Consider the following 17,918-nt stretch of genomic DNA (forward strand, 5'->3'; position numbering starts at 1 on the left):
GCAAGATGCTTATAAGGAGGACAGAAAAAGAACACAACATATTGATTACAGTTGTTAAGTTGTTTGTTACAGAATACATGCAGCCTAACAGACTGGAGTCTGTACTATAGATATCGCCAGTCGTTAGCCATCTCCATGGATGACTGACCACTCTGCAATGAACAAGGGAATTCTTATTAAGACAACAAAAGGCACGCGAGGATGTGACAGTAGGAAGATTCCAGCACTCTCTATAGTGTGCAGACTTCACTACAGACCCTCCAGGCTGAGGTGGAAAAAAAATAAAAAAGATTGCTGCAATTCAAAGAACAGGACTTTACTTTGAGAGAGGCAAACCAAATGAGAGTCTGGGCCTTGGGTCCCCAGGTCAGCTAGCAGGTGGGAATGAGATGAAGCAGAGCGGGGGAAAAAAAAACAGGATGGCAGAGTGGGGACGTCACATCTGGGCTGAATTAGGAAAGTAATACGGCGGGCCCCGAAAAGTGTTTGAGGATCTGGGAGGCAGATCTCCTTTCCTTAGGAACAGCAGGTTAGTATGTCAGCGGGGAGTCCAGATGAGAATGATTAGAGCTGGCCTTTGAGGAGCAGGTGCCTCTTCTACCTCTGCTGCTTAGCACTGAATGGACCGTCATTAATCTTACATTGTCATAAGGCATTTAAGCAGATGATACTTTATGAGCTTGTCAAATTCCACCTTGTATGTGGTTTGTTTCAAATGTAGAATTCTCTGCATATGGACCATTACGGAGCCGTGCTTCATTACAGTCTTGAAGTCGAAGCTGGAATTCTTGCTGGTGCACTGTGATGGAAGAAAGAAGAAAACGGGGGGCCTCTTAATAATTGTAAGTGGATTACCTCACCTAACATTACATCATGGCTGAATTTGTGATCACATTATTTGACAATATCACAATATAAAATCCTGCGGCCAGCAGATTTAGCATCGCCTGAGCAGTTGCTGCCAACTATTAAAATGGAGATACATTCACTGACAAAATCCTGTAAGAAGCCAAGAGTAACAACAGTGTCTCCTTAATAGTTTCATAATTTCCCCCATGGCTCTATCATACTCACTGTCTCTTCTCTCACAGCTCGCCTGCTCTGCATAGCAGAGACGGACATATTTGAGAATTGATTCAGCGCTACATTAAGTAATCTAGTAATCATTTACACCAACTGTTTTTGGAGAAACAGAAGCATATTAAACAGGCATTAATGTCACTATGAGGAGAATGGAGTGGTCTGGGTGTGATGTGAGTACTGTCTGACTTGGACGGCCCATGTTTGGGGTTTTGCTCTCAGTTACCTCCTCGAGCTGCACAATGAAGTGGAAGATCTCCTTTTCCACGCCACCATTTCCACCCCATTTCTTTGCACCTCATTGTTATCTCCAAAAACAATTCATTCAGTCATGAGGCTCTACCCAAAAGAGCAAACCATGCATCTGCTTGCAGGCGAGTGGGAAGAGCAGCTGTGGACACAGACCACTGCATGAGAACTACAGTGTAGGTGTTTGTCAACATAAAAGGCTCTAGACAGACAGAGATACTCTTTCACAATTTTAGATCTGCTGTGGAGCGCTGCTTTGTTATTCATTCCACCTCATGATTGCATGCATTTTCACTACATTCAGCTCCACTTAGGCATTGTGATAGTGATACAAGTAGGGGGGTAGATTATGGGGCTTTTATAGTTTGACAAGTTCTCTATAAAATATTTTTGTCCGTGTTTCAAAAAGGATTTTAAAACGCAGCTTTCTGTAGTTTGCCTGAAAGCTGAAGTGCTTTAATAAGAATTGTATGGTCTGTAGCTGTGAGCTATTTTAAACCTTAAACCTTGGACAAAGACAGGGAGATGGAAAAGAAATCTAAGCCAAAGGCAGTCTAGTTTGAGCGGCTTTATAGACTTGCCTCAAGTGCATTGTACAGATTTTGGGGCGTAAAAGAATGAAAATGGTTATTTTCACCTGACAATGATCTTCGCATAAAACAAAAGGGGTTTTGTTCTTGCAGAATCTTTCAAATAAAAGGTTTGAGTTTTGAGATGGTTGTTTTTTTCCTGCAAGAAACACAAGTGATGCCTGAGAAGACGGAAAAAAATCAACATTTAACTATTACAAGGTTAGAAAAAAGTTTGCATAATTTACAACAACAGGAACAAGGAGAACTTTGAAAGCACAATATGTATCCACATATAACTACAATTTAAATAATATATTTCAAATTTGAATATCTGCAAAACAATAGAGACAACAGTGTGCAATGTTATAACTATCCACAACTATTAATATTTCTTTGGCCATTTTTATTTAAAAATCAACTTTTTAAAAAAAATACATGCTTCAGCTGCTTAAAACTTTCGGCCTGAGAGAGGTGCTTTCTCATCTTCTCGCGTAGGTTTAGGATGGAGGTGTGGGTGGCTGCGGATCAGTAATGATTTACAAATAATAAGTAGAGGAATGAACAAATCAATAAATCAGTAGATCTCTGGATATTTGTGAGGCAACCTTATTTCTTTATTTATCTGGGTGTTTTATTTGTTTTCAGCTCTCCAAGGCAGGAGCAGGAATCCCGAATTATCCAGGGGGTTAGGGGGCACAGTGCCCCTGAGCCCCGAGCCCCATAGCGGAGGTAACGTATTCAATGGCCTGGGGCGAGTGAAGGAGAGGAGCGGCCCTGCTGCATACTGATGGCAGGGAGAGAAGCCAGTAATTGGAGCTGCAGAGGAGAGGGGAGAGGAGGGCAAGCACTGGGAGATGATGGCTTTGTTTTCTCTCTTCCTGTCTGTGCCGCTCAAACTCCTCCCCCCAGACCTCTCTCTCCCTCACACTCACTAAGTAGAGATATGGAGAAATTGAATAGAGATACTTACTAATTGGTCTCTTGCTGCTTGCTTAAAGGACCATAGACATTCTTTTTCATTTGCCTATTGAAACTAATAAACTATGTCTGTATGCGTTTGTGTGCCTGTGAGAGTGTGAGTGTAGTAAATCAAGGATTACACGAAGCACTGTGTGGTTCTAACGGAGAAAAGAGGAAGGTGTGAAGGACTGCCGTTCCAGTAGTTTTACGAATTGTTGCTGTTAAGACTGAAAGAGAAGCTGCTCACTAAAATGAGCACGTCCTTTAAAAAAAAATCTAAGAGTATTTATAATACCAAACCGAAAGCACGGCCAAATATTTTACTGCTTGATTTCTCTCTCTTGTCGTAAAACATATGCATTACGTCCACGAAAGCCAATTTGAAACTAGTGCTGGCTGATATGATGTAAATTGGTAAATACTATTTTAATCAGAGCACATCGCAGTTAATTAAGAAAATTACTTTGACAAACGGTTTGAAGCTGGTGTAAGAGCTCAAGCCAACATTGCAATCAGGCTCATTCCTTATGGTGGTGCTCCCTCATGTGGGTAAGGAATGCCGAGAAGGCTGTTACGTACATTACAGAGCATCACCATCAAATAAGCCAAGAGAAAGTGGAAGCGTGGAAGTGAATGTGTAGCCTAAATACTTCTAAAACTGGTACATTATCCCCACAATGTCCTCTGTTGACACAGTTAAATGAAATATACAGGAAATTGGCCTGGAAGAAGGAAGGAGGTTGTGTTGGCATGTTGAAGTCTTAGCTGTTGGCCAGTCTGGCCTTAACAGGTTGAAGCCCTCAGGTCACAAGAAGGACATAAGCAAGTGGAGCTTTCATTTCTTGTCAAAGAAATAGCAGAGAGATGCTTTCCAAGGCATCAGTCGCGGGCTAATTGGGCCCCAGTGGGTGACACTGCAGCATCATAAATAAAACAAACACAGTTGTGGTGTTTCTGCCACTGGACTCTTTAAACCTTCATCACAGAGCAAGCGGTTCCGATGAAACACCCAGCCTAATTACTCTGGTACGGGGCTGTTATCTGTTCTGCCTCGCTGTAATTGATCCTCTTTTTTCTGTGTGCATTTATGTTTTTAATCAGAAATGAGAGCATGCAATGCCTGAGAGCATGAAGACCTTGTAGGAGCCGATAATTAGCCGCTCTGGTTAATGGGCCTAACTGTGCTCGTGTGCTACATGACTCTCTGGTGTCATAATGTGGCAGAGCTTGGAGGAGACGGTGCTCTGGGGTGATACACATGTGATTAGTCTCCTCACTTCACCACAGCCCTCTTCACACCTTAGCTTTGCAGTCAGCAACCGCAAAGCCTCTGTTGTAGAAAATTACATATCCTGAACTGCACTCACTAATCAAATCGGCTTCACGTGAACCTCTGACTGATCCATGACCAGTGTTAAGGTTTAATCGTTTTTTTTAATTCTCTTGAAAGGAACATAAATACTGAAGTAGTGTCTATGTGTTTTCCAAGTCTGAGGAGTTATACTTGAAGTGTACCAGATGAAAGAAAGGTGGCCTCTTTAATATGTGTGCTGAATTTGTGTGTTTGTATAGCGGCACATATGCTAATTTGGATAAATATACAACTTGCCCTTGGCCATGAATTATAAATTGGGCTAATAATAATACACTTAGAGTCTCTTGCTTCTTTTAAATTCACATTGGATCAAAATACATCAGCTCCCCCAATTGTCATGTTGTGCATTCTTCATTCTGCTGGGTTTGCTGGAGATTTCACTTTGTTATTCAGCCAGTGGCTCCTTCCTTGGGACCATATATCCATATTCATTCTGAACCTATAGAATGTGTCAAATAGAGGTGTCCTAATTGTGTCCTTGATGAAAGGCTATTAATATTGAACACTTTCACATTCACCCATGTGCCAGCACAGAGGAAATGTGTTTTCCCCTTCTTTCACCGAGACAAAAAGCAGATCTGTTCATATCTCTAATGATACCTGATTCCCTGGGGGTTAGTGGCGAGACTAGCTGTGGCTTTAGCAGATTCATCAAACAAAATATGGTGCTCTTTCCTCAGGAGGCTGAGAGTCACATTGCGTTATATCACTGTTAATTAGAATGAAATATGCAGTTCAATTATTCTTTGTATTGTTTCCTGACGCATGTGCTCGTGCTAACTATAGAGCACTGATGTAACACCAAATGTTAGAAAGCTTAACACTTTAATTCTTCTATTTTTTTTTTATAAAGCCAGAGAGAGTTTTTTTCTCCCTACAGTTTATCCATTTTTCAACATAACAAAGGAAGCTCATAACTATTACACACAAAACACAACAACAACAAAACATTTAATAGTTTGAAGATTCTTATAGTTCTAATAAGCAGTACTGTCATGCTCGCCTTATTGGCTGGGTGGCTGGGTGTCTGTCCCATGTGACATTGTTTTTTTGAGGCAGGCAGTAGCTGTCCTGTAGCCAGTGTCAGTACCCAACAACCTCTGATCCGGGAACAGCAACTGTCAGGCCTGCACCTGTAACACTGAGACCTTGTGTCCCCTCATCCACAAAGCAGGGTTGCACTCAGACATGCTTTGCATCTCGCCGGCACTCATTGGCCCAAGCAATACTCTCGAGACTGGGCATGATCCCAGCTGTTGTCTTCATTTTAATGCACTCTGAATAATATTAAAGCAGAATCAGTTGAATTTATTAATGCAGCTTGCCCCTTAGAGAGATGCTTTTAAAGGCCAATGATTTAATTTCAGCTCTTAAAGGCCATCTTCTATTCTTGATGCTATAAAGAATTATGGCTTTTGCCATGTCTTAACACCAGTGTGTACTCTGGGCCACAAAATGAATTATTAGTAAACTGGAGCTCCTGAAAACAGCTGCTATTAGCGACCATTTTTCTCTCTGTTGTTATCACAGTCATATTCCCACCCCTATTCCCAGAGACAACATCAATCCTGGTTACCATGATTTATGTCTTCTATCATAGGGAGAGACTAAAGCAATGTGCCGTCTGGTTAGTTACAATCTAGAACAAACAGCAAAGGCAGCTCCCCGTGCAGCCACCTCAGGTAGATGTGCTCACATAGGCAAAACAATCAGTAAATGTAGCAAACTCAGTCTGTTCTGTCATTTGGATTGTGTTTCCACTGTGTTGATGCCCGGCAAATTCTGCTCTTTATTGGTGTCAGGGTTCTGTCTGGAGGCAGACTATAACCTCTGCACCTTTAATTTAGGCCAGTTGGGACTTGGAGCGCAGCCACTGATCTCCATGACCTGCTTCTCAGGTGGTACAAGCAGACCAAATAACACGTGCATAAGAGCTTTAACACATGTAAGTCAGCTATGAGTAGTGCTTTTCTTACTTTGTCCTACTGTGCACATTATGTGTCTCAGAGAGGAGGTCAGAGAACCTTAACGGCATTGCACATGTAACAATTACTAAGGAGGTGCTGAGAATAGTGGCTTATTCAAATGAGGAGGTTTTTTTTTTTTTTTTTTTTGCTATGCATCTCCTTGTAAAACAGCGCAGAACTGCAACAGAGAGAAAGGGTGCAGTGTTCTCTCTCTCTGCACTTGGTAGTTTGACGCCCGCTCCGGGGCTGAACATCAGAGGAGCGGCTGCTGAAAAAACAGGTTGTATGGGTCCTTGCACACAGCCTGCCTGTGGTGCTGCCTGAAGGACTGCCATGGAAACAAGGAGTGTGACAGGCTCTGGGGGGAACCGCCACAGCTGCAGGCACTTCCTTTTTGACAGCCTGATGAAGACATCACTGCCACACCATGCACAACAACAACAACTACTGGAGAAAAAAAATGTGATCAGACAATGTTAACTGCTGTGTGGCTCAAATGTTCATTAGCAAGCTTGTAAAACATCCAGGGATTTTCCCCACTGCATTCGGGGACCATATTGCACAGTGACTTCGTCTGCTGAGACTCACAAGCCCTCCCAGGAGAAATTACATTGATAAATAATTCCTTAAATATGATCATACCTCTTTGAAGAGGGGCTCATGTGTGTATGAGTAGGTGGCATGAGTGTGCATTGGTGCATGCAGACCTGAATCAACAATTGTTGCAACCCTGTCAGACAAGTCGGCATGATCCACAGACTATAAATGATACAGGGAACATCCAAGTCCACAACCTCCGTGACACAGATTCAAAGATTTGACAGCTTGGAGGCAGGCAACCGTATTCCCATATGACCTCTCATAATGTCACTGGCAGCATTTGCCTTAATCATATATCTGCCTATGACAATATTATTTCGACTTAAAAAAGGCTCTTCACCAAAGTTACTTTTTTATTAGTTAAATTTGGCTTTATGTGCCAACTAATTGTCAGAGTCTTATTCAGGAGTTCTGTTGGAGATTTAGATGCCCTAGTGCTGCAATTTGGTTGTTTGCAAAAATGTCGATTAAAAGTACCCTGGGAGTATTGCTTAATTGGTTTCACCTCTTGGGGACACTTCATCGGGTCTTGCCAGTGATCTGCTAGTACCCTCCACTGCTCCCTCCCCAGCTCTGCCCTCCTTCCAGCGCAGCCACAACTCCCCCCCCTCTCCAAGCCCCAATGGAGCCAAGAATGTAGGAGGGTTTCAGCCAGTGTGTGGGATTTAGCTCGTCAGAAGCTCAGGGTCACCTCCACACCCTCTCACTTTGAAATGGACCCCTGGTGGCAGCTCCTGGGAGAGCCCAGTGATGTCTCTATCAGCCTGTCAAAAGAGATAGCCCGGGGCTCCACCAGGTCCCCCTGAGCCAATCAAACTCTTCACAAAGCACAGATGGATGCTCTTTCACCAGCGTGCTACTGCTGAGGAGGGGGGCACCCGGCCGCGATGCTCAGTCCCCCAATCAGTTAGAACAAACTCCCATCGGTGGGGTCCAAGCCTCAGTTCAGCCCAACTTCAGTTCTAACTATGTATGTTTTAAAAGAAAGTACTTGCCATTTGTCTACTATCAGAAAGCAGCTAAAGGAGGACAAAAACGAGTTTCTCGTCAATAATTTATCTTTTTGCATTTAAACTAAATATGGATGAGTAAATTGATAAAGATTATAGGTACTACATCCGTCTACTTGGGAAAACAATTGTGGGGAGACAGATGGAAAAATCAGAGTATGTGTGTGTGTAACCATTAGATAGGCCAGGTGATTTTAGTGGAAATGTAAAGCACTAAGTGCTGAGGATGGAGAGAGCACTCTCTGTGAGATGAGCTCTTTCTCTCTCATCTGGACCCTGTTATTGTGAGAAGGCAACAAAGCAATGCATTAGGAAGCACACTGGAGCCACACAGCTTTGATGTGAGCTCGGTAACCAAGGCGCAGCGGTGGCCGGTGTGTGAGCTCTGTTCCAATGGCTGTGTTGTGTAATCAGATGTGTTTACTGTGTATTCAAGTAAAGAAGTGGTGTAATCCATCCTCACTAGAGTGCAGTTATTGAAAAAACATGGGAAAAAACAAGAGCTCAACTGATCAAGATTCTTTATTCAGGATTCTTGCAATTTGATGATGCACACACGATACTGGGTAAAAATAAAACTCTCAAATTAATCAGTCTAACATGCAGTAACACAAAAACTTAAAGCTGGAAATAATACACGTATAAATATATAGTTGTATATTTGTTGCTCAGATAGATTTAAGAAAGCTGACAGAATTATATTATATACAGAAAATCCTTATCACAAAATGAAAGATAACATTGAGTACTGTGACTTGATATTTTAAGTGTGACATAACATGAAAACATATTACTATTTAAAAATGGACTGTGATATATATGACCTTTTGACCATGGATAAAGACGCATAAACTTCCATAAAATTCCATAAACTTAAGTTTGTATTAACTTTACCTTAAGGCAAATTTCTCAGTTTCACCAAAGTCAAAAACAAAGCATAACAGTGGAGGTCTAAGGTAAGCCAAACCCGACGCTTTTCATTCCTTTTTTAAATTATATCCAACGATGAAGGCTGAGCCTTGCAGCTCTCTCTTTTCTTTACCTCCAGGCTTGTGATTGACAGCGCCATGTGCTGCCCTCCTAGCTGCTGCAGTTCACAGCCTCTGTCAGGGGGGTGGCAAACACACAAGCCAGAGAGCGGCTGGCTGCCCCTCAGCAGCAGGGGGCAGAGTTAGGGTGGTGCGGTGGGGTGCATGGGGTCATGGGCTCTGCTGGCACTGGAGCATTGTTGTCAGGTGGACTGCGTCGTACCGTATTCAAAAGGAGACCAGCCTTTCATCCAGCGTGTCCGCAGAGCTTACCTTTTCTTCCGCGGCTGGCTCTGGCTGGTGGGCGCTCTCAGAGCGCTGTACTGCACCTGTAAAAACAAACAGGAGTTTGGTCAGAGGCAGGTAATCCGAGCTCAGTGGAGCGCACGGTAATGGCTCCCCTGAGGAGAGCTGGTGCAGGGGAAAGCGAGGCGGGCTCGCCTGTAATGAATCATTTTTTAAACACAGGAGCAGAGGGGATTAATCACAGGGAGGAAGGATTTGAAGAGTCAAGGGTTCCGTACCAGTGTACGCCCCCCTCATTCTGCACCACAATCACAATATTAGAAACAGACATCAACTGTTGAGATGACCTGCCAGGCCAGTGAGGGAGTTGCAAACTGCATAATCACTCACTGTAAGTTATGTCCCCTAAAGAAAACTTTGTTAAAGCCTGAGAATATTATAAAGTGAGCATTGTTTAAGTTACTAACATTGGTTGACCTGTAACTTTCTTCATGTCAGCAGACCCCTTGGTCTGACTTTGATTTCTTCCGTGAAAAACAAGCTATGAAATGTGGCATTTCAACTTACAGCCTTGTTTTTCTTCTGCCTATTTGTGTAGAATTAAGCTCAAGATAGATCAAGATAGATTTCCTTTTCCAGAAATTCCTTGATGTTCAAATGGATTTACAAAATAAGTTTAAGTTGTAGAATCATGTTCTCTCTTCAAAAGTGTGATTCAATTGTATGTATATTTTATTTTCAAAACTTCCACCATAATCCAAAGAGGACTGATCATAGGGCAAACTGAAAAGGAGAAGAGCTGGAATTCGAAAAACTTGCTTTTGAAGCATGCTCGCTGAGCTCAAACAATACGGTGAATCTGTTGAATAAAGGTAAGAACTCTATGCTAATTAGCTGGTCTCCATTATTAGAACGGGAGATGGAATGTGGGAACAAAGTGACTGCCTCCTGCATCAGAACATGAAACTGTCCTCAGAACTGACAGATGCTTCTTATTTCAGGACAGACACAGTGTTGTCAGAAGTCCCTGTTTGAGGCAGACTTTGTAGATGTGCACAGGCACTAATTGCCAAGTCACATTTGCAAGAAAGACAGGAGTCAATTTCCAGCCTTTGTGGTGTTTTTGTGTCCACACCTATCTGAGGATTGAAGTTCTAAGTCAACAAAAACAAAATATGTGGTCTATTGTTTTGGGTCTCCTGTGTATATGATGTTAGGGTTATTTTTCACAGTACATAATGAAACGTACTTATGATGAATCTTAAGGGTGTTTTGTTTTTTATGATTGGAGCTATTTTCAAGATGTAGTCTCTCTTTTAAACCAGGCTAAAAAGTATTATTTCCATGAGATTTGAAAGTGAGTCATTTTCAAAGCTCAAACATTGTATCCCAATGGGGAAGAGAGACATACAAAGGATTCTGAATCAAAAATGTATTCACCACCTTGTTTTGCCAACTCAGTCAGCCAAATCTCAAACAACACAGGCTCCCTCCGACATCACAGAGAAGTCAGGGATGGCTTGCTGCAGGAGGACATCAAGGGTGCAGCAGAGAAACAGACTGGGGTGAGAGTGTCTTTCCAGATCCAGACTGTCAGGATTTCTCACTGAATTCCGTCTGGCGAGTTACCTGGGAGATGAAGGCACTGTGCGGCACTTCATTTCCTGGCTGAGCAAAATTCTCAGTCAGAGAACGGCGAACACCCAGCACCACTTACAACACCCTGACAGCTCTCCTCAGCTCTGTGATGTAAATGCAAATGACATATCAGCCACGGCTAATATGTAATCACATATGGCACCCAGCAAGACGACTGGAGCTCACGACTACATTAATTGACTCCACCACCCTGAAGTGACTGAGGCCACATCAGAGTTTCTGTGCTGACACAACAGACAGAGACGTCAGGAGCCCTCTGCCGGCCCTCGGCCAATCACCGGCTTTAATGTCACAGTGCTTCAATCAGACAGACAAAATTGCTAATAACGGACAAGGCCGCAGCAATATGGCTGAGGACAGATCTGAGCATCTCCTCACTCAGGCACTACGGCGACTACATGGAGCTGCACTGAGGAATAATTGGGCCAGGGCTGCTTTAAAGGCGAGAGTCCATTAATAATCAAACAAAGCCAGTGGATATATTTCTGCAACACTTGGGAATTCTGGTACAGCAAATAATGCAGACATCTTCAGGGAATTCCCTCCCTATCTGTATGTAAAATTGGACCCTTACCTTTTGAACATCAGAAGGCACCCTCTTGAGGAAATCCAGTATTTCATTATTGTCAATAGTATATGGGTTGCGCAGCTTCTTGGTAAATTTGTTAACGCCTGTGAAAACAAGAACACATTAATAAATAAAGGTGTCACACTAACGTACAGCATATTTTTACAGTGCAAAAATAATAATAATAAATAGCTGTGTAACACTATCTGTGTACAATATAGTCCCCAGCAGTGTATCAGTAACTACATTACATGATGCCGTTTCAATTGATCCATTTCAGCCAAACTGAATTCAAGCCAGATCAATACAATAGAGACAACCATGGATAAAGCAGTACTTAATCAATTAAAGTGGATGAATAATGATAACTCTACTTTGAAAAACAGGCACACATCCATGACAGCTTTTCCTCACTTTTGTTTACTTCAATCAGATAATTTCTAGCACATCTATATTTACTTTGCACATGGCTGCATACCACAGAGAAAAAATATCTCTGGGGTCTTGTAATGGGACCATTATATTCACAGCTTGGTACTGCCTGTACCTCAACATGCAGACAAAGAACCTAAGGACTTAAATATGTGCAAGCAACTTGAAAGGCTTGCCTTGCAACCACAGAGATGGGGTTAACTGGGGAAGCAGAGGAGTGTCTCAGACTGTGTGTTTTTTGTTTGATATGATGGTTTTTTGGTATTGATTGTGTTGAAGGCAGTGTGGAAGTACAGTGGTTGTGGGCTTACAGCTGGAGGAGGAGAGCCTGTTAAGGGCAGCATATCTCCCTGACCACTGAGATGACTGTCTATTCTGTATGACTACAGCAGATAATGAGAGGCTAGACCAGGAGCCTACAGACTGCCCAAGGACATCATGTATTATATACAGCTTGCTACTCTACCTCTGCTTTGTTTTCACACAAACCCTAGGCCTCGCCTCTGCTAGGCTCTGCTACACCAGCCCACACTGAGCAGAGCAAACCTCTGCAGCTGTCTGATCTCTGTGCATCTGCAGAGGTGTAAAAATGGCAGAGTTCTTACATTACTGTACTTCATTAAATCATGGATTTCCAGTTAGGAAGATTAAATAAGAGTTGTGTTTTGCAACAGTGGAATGTGTGTTGAGTTTTATACAGTTTTGTAGTTTGGACATGCACGGCACCAGGGCACCCCGCAATTTATCATTATTATTTATTTTTTTTTGCAATTTTATCATTTAAATTGTGTTTTTGTAGATGTAGGACTTACCCCATATCAGCACAATATATCGCAGTGGAATCAGATATAACAGTGCCGTTGCCACAAACAGGACCAGGCAGGCCAGGCACGACAAGAATGGGACAGACCAGTTGAATATGCTGTTTAAAGAATAATTGTGACAGATTAATGTGAAGTCCGATATAAAAAAAAAAAGATTAATTTTGAATAAAGATGCTTTGCAGGAAAACTACAAAATAGTCAAATTACTTCTTGATTCGTTCTCCGATGTTTGCGAGTTCCTCCAAAACGTTCTGGACAACCAGCACCACTTCCTGCACCATATGTATCTTATCCATCAAACCCTTTTTTCCGGATTCCTTTAAAAAAAAAAAAACGCACAGACACTGATGAGGTACACTGTATGTCAATTGTTGGGCAGGTTAGACAAAGACCAGTTTATCTCTGCTGTGCTATTATGTGTGATTTATCTATTGAATGGCCCATAATGAGCAAACACTGTACATCTTCAGACTACGCTTTTGAAGATGAGACAGACTCAGTGCGCTCAGAAGCTGTTATGTGGACGGCTGAGAGATTTCAGCTTTTGTCCGCCACATACAATAGAGCTGTTGCACAAGTGCAGCACAATCAAGACTCTCCAGTAGATGAAAAGTACACAAAATGGCCATCCGCAATCAGGCAGGCTAGACGACCTAGACAAGAAGTGCAAGGGCCTCACGACTTGGGAAAGATTCCATTCCAGCAACCTGCACAGGACAAGTTTGAACATGTTTTTGCAAATCTGTCAGGCCAGGCTTTCTAACCTATCCTAACATGAGAAAAACACTTAGAACACCAATTGCATGCTCACTCTTTCACTCGTATCATTCTTGTCACAACTAACACCGCACACAAAGTATTATTTGCTTTTAGTGCACTAATAATGAGTCTGGAAAAGCAATAAGTCAACATGTGAGGGAGGTTGGAGGGTTTGTCTCAAAATGAAATGAATGTGATCATAACAAGGCTGGAAATAACGACGTGCGTGAAGCCTTCCAGAAGCAGAGGAGTGACTAGAGATAACACAAGTAACACAAGCTAAAGAGAGGCTGAGAAGCCTCACATCAAAAGGAGGAAATAATGACAGGAATGATGACAGAGGGCGAGAGAGGAAGAGTAAGAGGGAGAAGGGGGAATGAGAGTGTTGGGGGAGGGCGCTCTGATGGACCCTAACAGGAGGCTTGAGGATGTCTATATGTTTATGTTACAAGTCAGCCGCAGCCGCAGCCTGTGTGCATTGACAGGGTCCAGACAGAATGCCTTTATCAGAGCTTCATGAGGCAGCCCCTGGGAACACTGTCTGCCAGCACAGAGAGACTCCCCACTGTCAGGCCCACTCTTCTCCACGAAAGGCGCAGGAAGAGAGCAATTCCCACACTAGCAGAGCCTCCCCCACTGGGCTCAGATCTGGACAGACACTGGAGGCTCAGCACTGTCCAAAAAAGGAGAAACTATCACAAATATGCTTCCTTTGAGATTAACATCTCATGGTCTCATCATGGGGAAAGAGGACAATCTGTGTTTATGCATCATCTTACTCCATTCCACTACACTGGGGAGGGGTGCTTTTACTCCACATCACGTGTTAATTGAGCTCTTTATCCTAAGTTTATTTTGAAAGCGGGGAACGCTGTTAGAGTCTGCTAAAAAACCATTACAATTTGCGTCTGCGAGCTCCTGATGGACCCAGAGAGCCATGCATCGGGAAATGATAGCTCACTCGATCTGGAGCCTCATCAGTTAGGCTCACATTCTTTTTCATATTTGAATTGAAACTTATTTAAATGACATGATTTACAATTTAAATCTAACAGGAGATATGAATGGTTATTTAACTGTAGTGGATACACATGCATGGTAAAAATACAGCTACAGTAGGGGGGGATAAAATGAGGAAACCATATTGGCTTTCATTTCTAAAAGGAAAAACAGACAAATAGATGTACTCTGAAGTATGCATCAAGAGGCAGAGCTCTCATGATTATCATTATTCATGTACTTTAAAATTCTTGAAACCCTCCAACTCCTTAGCTACCAAAACTGAAGTCCTTCCTACATTAATTATCTGATTATCTTTGTTCATTTCTTTCTCCAGCATGTTCATGAGTGCAGAGAAAACAAAAATAAATAAAAGATCTCCTTCTGAAATGGAAAAGGATGGATAAACTGGGGATGGACTAAATGAATCCTAAATGTCTGCTGATTAGAAAACCTGTGTGAAATCATATTCTCATTTCAGATAAAATTGTAAAAGCTTCCTTTTAAGGTGCAGTAATGGAGAACCAATTTGATCTCCCGCACAAAGGTAAACATACTCTCACAGACACGTGGGGTGTTATCAAAGGCTGGAAAAAGCTCATTTAGCATCATTTTAATTAGAATAAACTGTGCCAAATTTGAATTCTCAGACTGAATATTTTTCCAGTGACTTTTTTTTTTTTTTTTTTGGACAAAGACAAGAATTGCATTTAAATGAAAAACACCTGTGTTCCTGGCAAATTATCACACACGGAGCTAAAATAAGCTAACAAACAATTTGCTGGGATAAAACACAGGAAAGCTCTCAGAGGCTTTAATGTGTTGGTGGATCCATGTGCGGTAGCTCTCATCATGCAGATCGTGACATGGACAGTCTGTCTGACTGGTGCGCTCAAGGAGAGACAGCGGTGACTGTGAACTATCGGGTGAGAGATGGAGCAACCCCCCAGCCCAGTCTAGCACCCCCACAACCACCTCCTCCCACCCTCCCCCCAACTCCCCTGAGCTAGGCTCTGGGAGCAAGTCAACCCTAGACCAGCACTGCCAGCCGGGGGGCAATGAAAGGGTTGTTTCATCTTCCCTGTTCGTTTCTATTGGAGATCTATGGACTTGTTTGCCTCTCTGTTTCTTTATGTTATGATTAAATATTGTCTATCTGCACAATTGATACCTAAGGCCAAAGGGAAGTCACTTTGCCCACACATAATTTGTAAGCTGTCTCCTTCCCTGAGGACAGATTTGTTCACAGGCAGAGAATCTGTTCCGTATTATCCTGCTGTAACACTGCCTTGCCTTGCCGTCTCTCTTTAACGTCATGCCTTCACATTCCTGCTGCCCTGTCTGAGGTTTAAATATTTCCTTCCTCAAGGGGGAAAAAAGGGGGATAAAAACATATTTGAGTGGTAATCATAACCTTCTCAGAGGGAAAAGCCTTTATTCACATGTTACAGGAAGGACTAGGGGGAAAGAAAAGTAAAGACTTTGAAGTCGTCAAATTTAACACTGATCACTCTTTAACCCCAAATATTTTTAAAGAAGACTTTGATACGAGGTGTAAAGCTACACTGCTTGATCTAACTGCATGATATCACATTCAAGTGACAGCGAGACCATAACAAGACTTTCAAATAAGCCACTTTAAATTAAAGCTGACAACTTAAAACAAACATGGGTGACTGCTTAATTAGTAAATGAAAGGAGGTATTTCATTTCCTCTGAGTGTGAAAGGGCTCAGGGAAGCTCATGGAAAACCTTTCAAAAAGCTTTAAAGAGGCGAAGGCGAGGTTCAGAAACACATGCAACATATTTAGCGAAACTTAAACCTTTCTAAAGACTGTCATTTCTTACACTAAAAAAGTAATAACTGTTCTATGTAGCGATGATATTAAATTCTGTGCATAAACCGATGCAATATTCATAAATGTGCTGAATTTTCGTCATCACTGCTGTTTGTATAAGCACCAGTTTGACTGCTTTCCTACCGGTGATAGTAAGTGCAGCATTCCACTTTGTGTGTGCAGACATATCATGCGAGTTTCATCTGTGAATTAGCCCATCCTTTCAGACAGGATTTAGCGGATGTGCCTGTGTTTTTAAAAGAATCTGGCTTTTTCAGTAGCCTCGGGTCATCACAACAGAATATATTGAGCGCATTATGGATATGAATCCTGGGCCTAGACACGCAGCACAAGGGTCATTGCTTGGAGGCTTTGTGTTAGCTCCACACTTCATTGCCATAAAGCAATAATACACATCCCTGTTAACTCTTCCTTCTGTACAGAAAACAGTGGGATGAGTATAATTGAATATTATGTGCTGTGGGGAAGTATAATTTTCAGGCTACTTAAAGATCTCCTGATGTGTTGTTTTTCAAGAGACACTAGAGAGATGTATTAATAAACATCATCATTTATAATTTCTCACAAACAAGTGAAAATGACTAATAACCTTTGGGGCATAGTATAAGTTTATCCCTGTGTTATTGTACTTTTTCCATTTGTTCTGGTAGTAAAAGGTCATACTCATCATAACAATCACATTTGGACAATGATGATACAAAAGAATGTACTGATTTTATCCCCAACAGCTGTGCAAAATCTAATTGATGCGGTTTAAATTTGATTTATAGATTTTCAAAGGGCTGCAGTATCTCGGTGGAGTACATTTGTAGAGTGACACTGAATACCCAGAGGAACCGAATAAAAAGCTACATGCTACAACGTTTTCATAGATGTTGCCCTCATTTGGGATGCATGAAAACATTTCTATTCTTAGTTAGAAAAGAGCCTGTGAGAAGTAGCTGTCACAGTGATTGTGCTGAAATACCGATTAGAACCTGTATGGCTCTTAAAATATTTTCTATTTTCTGAGAAGGAAGTGTTAATTTGTATAAGAATCACAGGTATTTGATGAACCAGGAATTTGTACTCAGTAGAAGCAATGGAGAGATTGTTATGTGTTTGATTTAACCTTGGTTATTCATGAAGAAATATTAGAATGGTTCACACTTCTGGTAAGTCATAAAATTAATTTTACACAAGCCATTGAGCAATGTCACTATGTTAAAACAGACTGTGTTCACAGTAAACCTTAAATATATATTTATATTGAAAGATGAGAAGTGACAACTTGCCACCAAAACATATTATCCCTTAAAATGTTACAAAAAGACAAGATAAAATACCTTCTCGTCTTCCTCTTCGTCGTCACCCATGCTCATGTTCACCTGAAAGAAAATAAAGGTATAGTGGGTGATTTCAAATGAACGGGACATGTGGGCACTGGAGCATTTTTAACAAACACCTAGTAATGAAATTTTCTTTGAGTACATTCACCCCTATTGGGAGAGGCTTGTTTCCATAGAGACTGCATCACAGGGGTGACCTCACACAAAAGGAGAGGTGAAAGAGGGCCTTCCTCACAAGAGCACTGTCACACCAAAGCAATCTCATTTCTCCACAACATAAGCACACAGAAAAACAGAAAGGGGAAAAAAAAACACATTTAATTCGGATGCTGTTGCCTAGATCACTTTATATCAAGTCATCCCTGACCCCAATGTGGTGCACATTGTGACATTGCCTGGGAAC

At 41.9% G+C, this 17,918-nt stretch overlaps 1 protein-coding gene across 3 annotated transcripts in view; it reads right to left on the reverse strand.

Moving 5' to 3' along the window:
- Positions 1–8,989: 8,989 nt before the first annotated feature.
- Positions 8,990–17,918, reverse strand: part of mctp2a (multiple C2 domains, transmembrane 2a) — a 30,830-nt gene continuing 21,901 nt past the window's right edge. For all 3 annotated transcript variants that reach the window (XM_019262989.2, XM_019262990.2, XM_019262988.2), the window contains exons 19-23: positions 17,513–17,554; positions 12,778–12,887; positions 12,559–12,668; positions 11,321–11,418; positions 8,990–9,170 (exon numbers count right to left, since the gene is read on the reverse strand). In XM_019262989.2, coding sequence (XP_019118534.2) covers positions 9,111–9,170; positions 11,321–11,418; positions 12,559–12,668; positions 12,778–12,887; positions 17,513–17,554 — 420 coding nt within the window. In that variant the 3' untranslated portion in view covers positions 8,990–9,110. The remainder of the gene's footprint in view (positions 9,171–11,320; positions 11,419–12,558; positions 12,669–12,777; positions 12,888–17,512; positions 17,555–17,918) is intronic.

Source organism: Larimichthys crocea, chromosome XXI (assembly GCF_000972845.2).
Source record: "Larimichthys crocea isolate SSNF chromosome XXI, L_crocea_2.0, whole genome shotgun sequence".
NCBI classification, from domain to species: Eukaryota; Metazoa; Chordata; class Actinopteri; family Sciaenidae; genus Larimichthys; species Larimichthys crocea.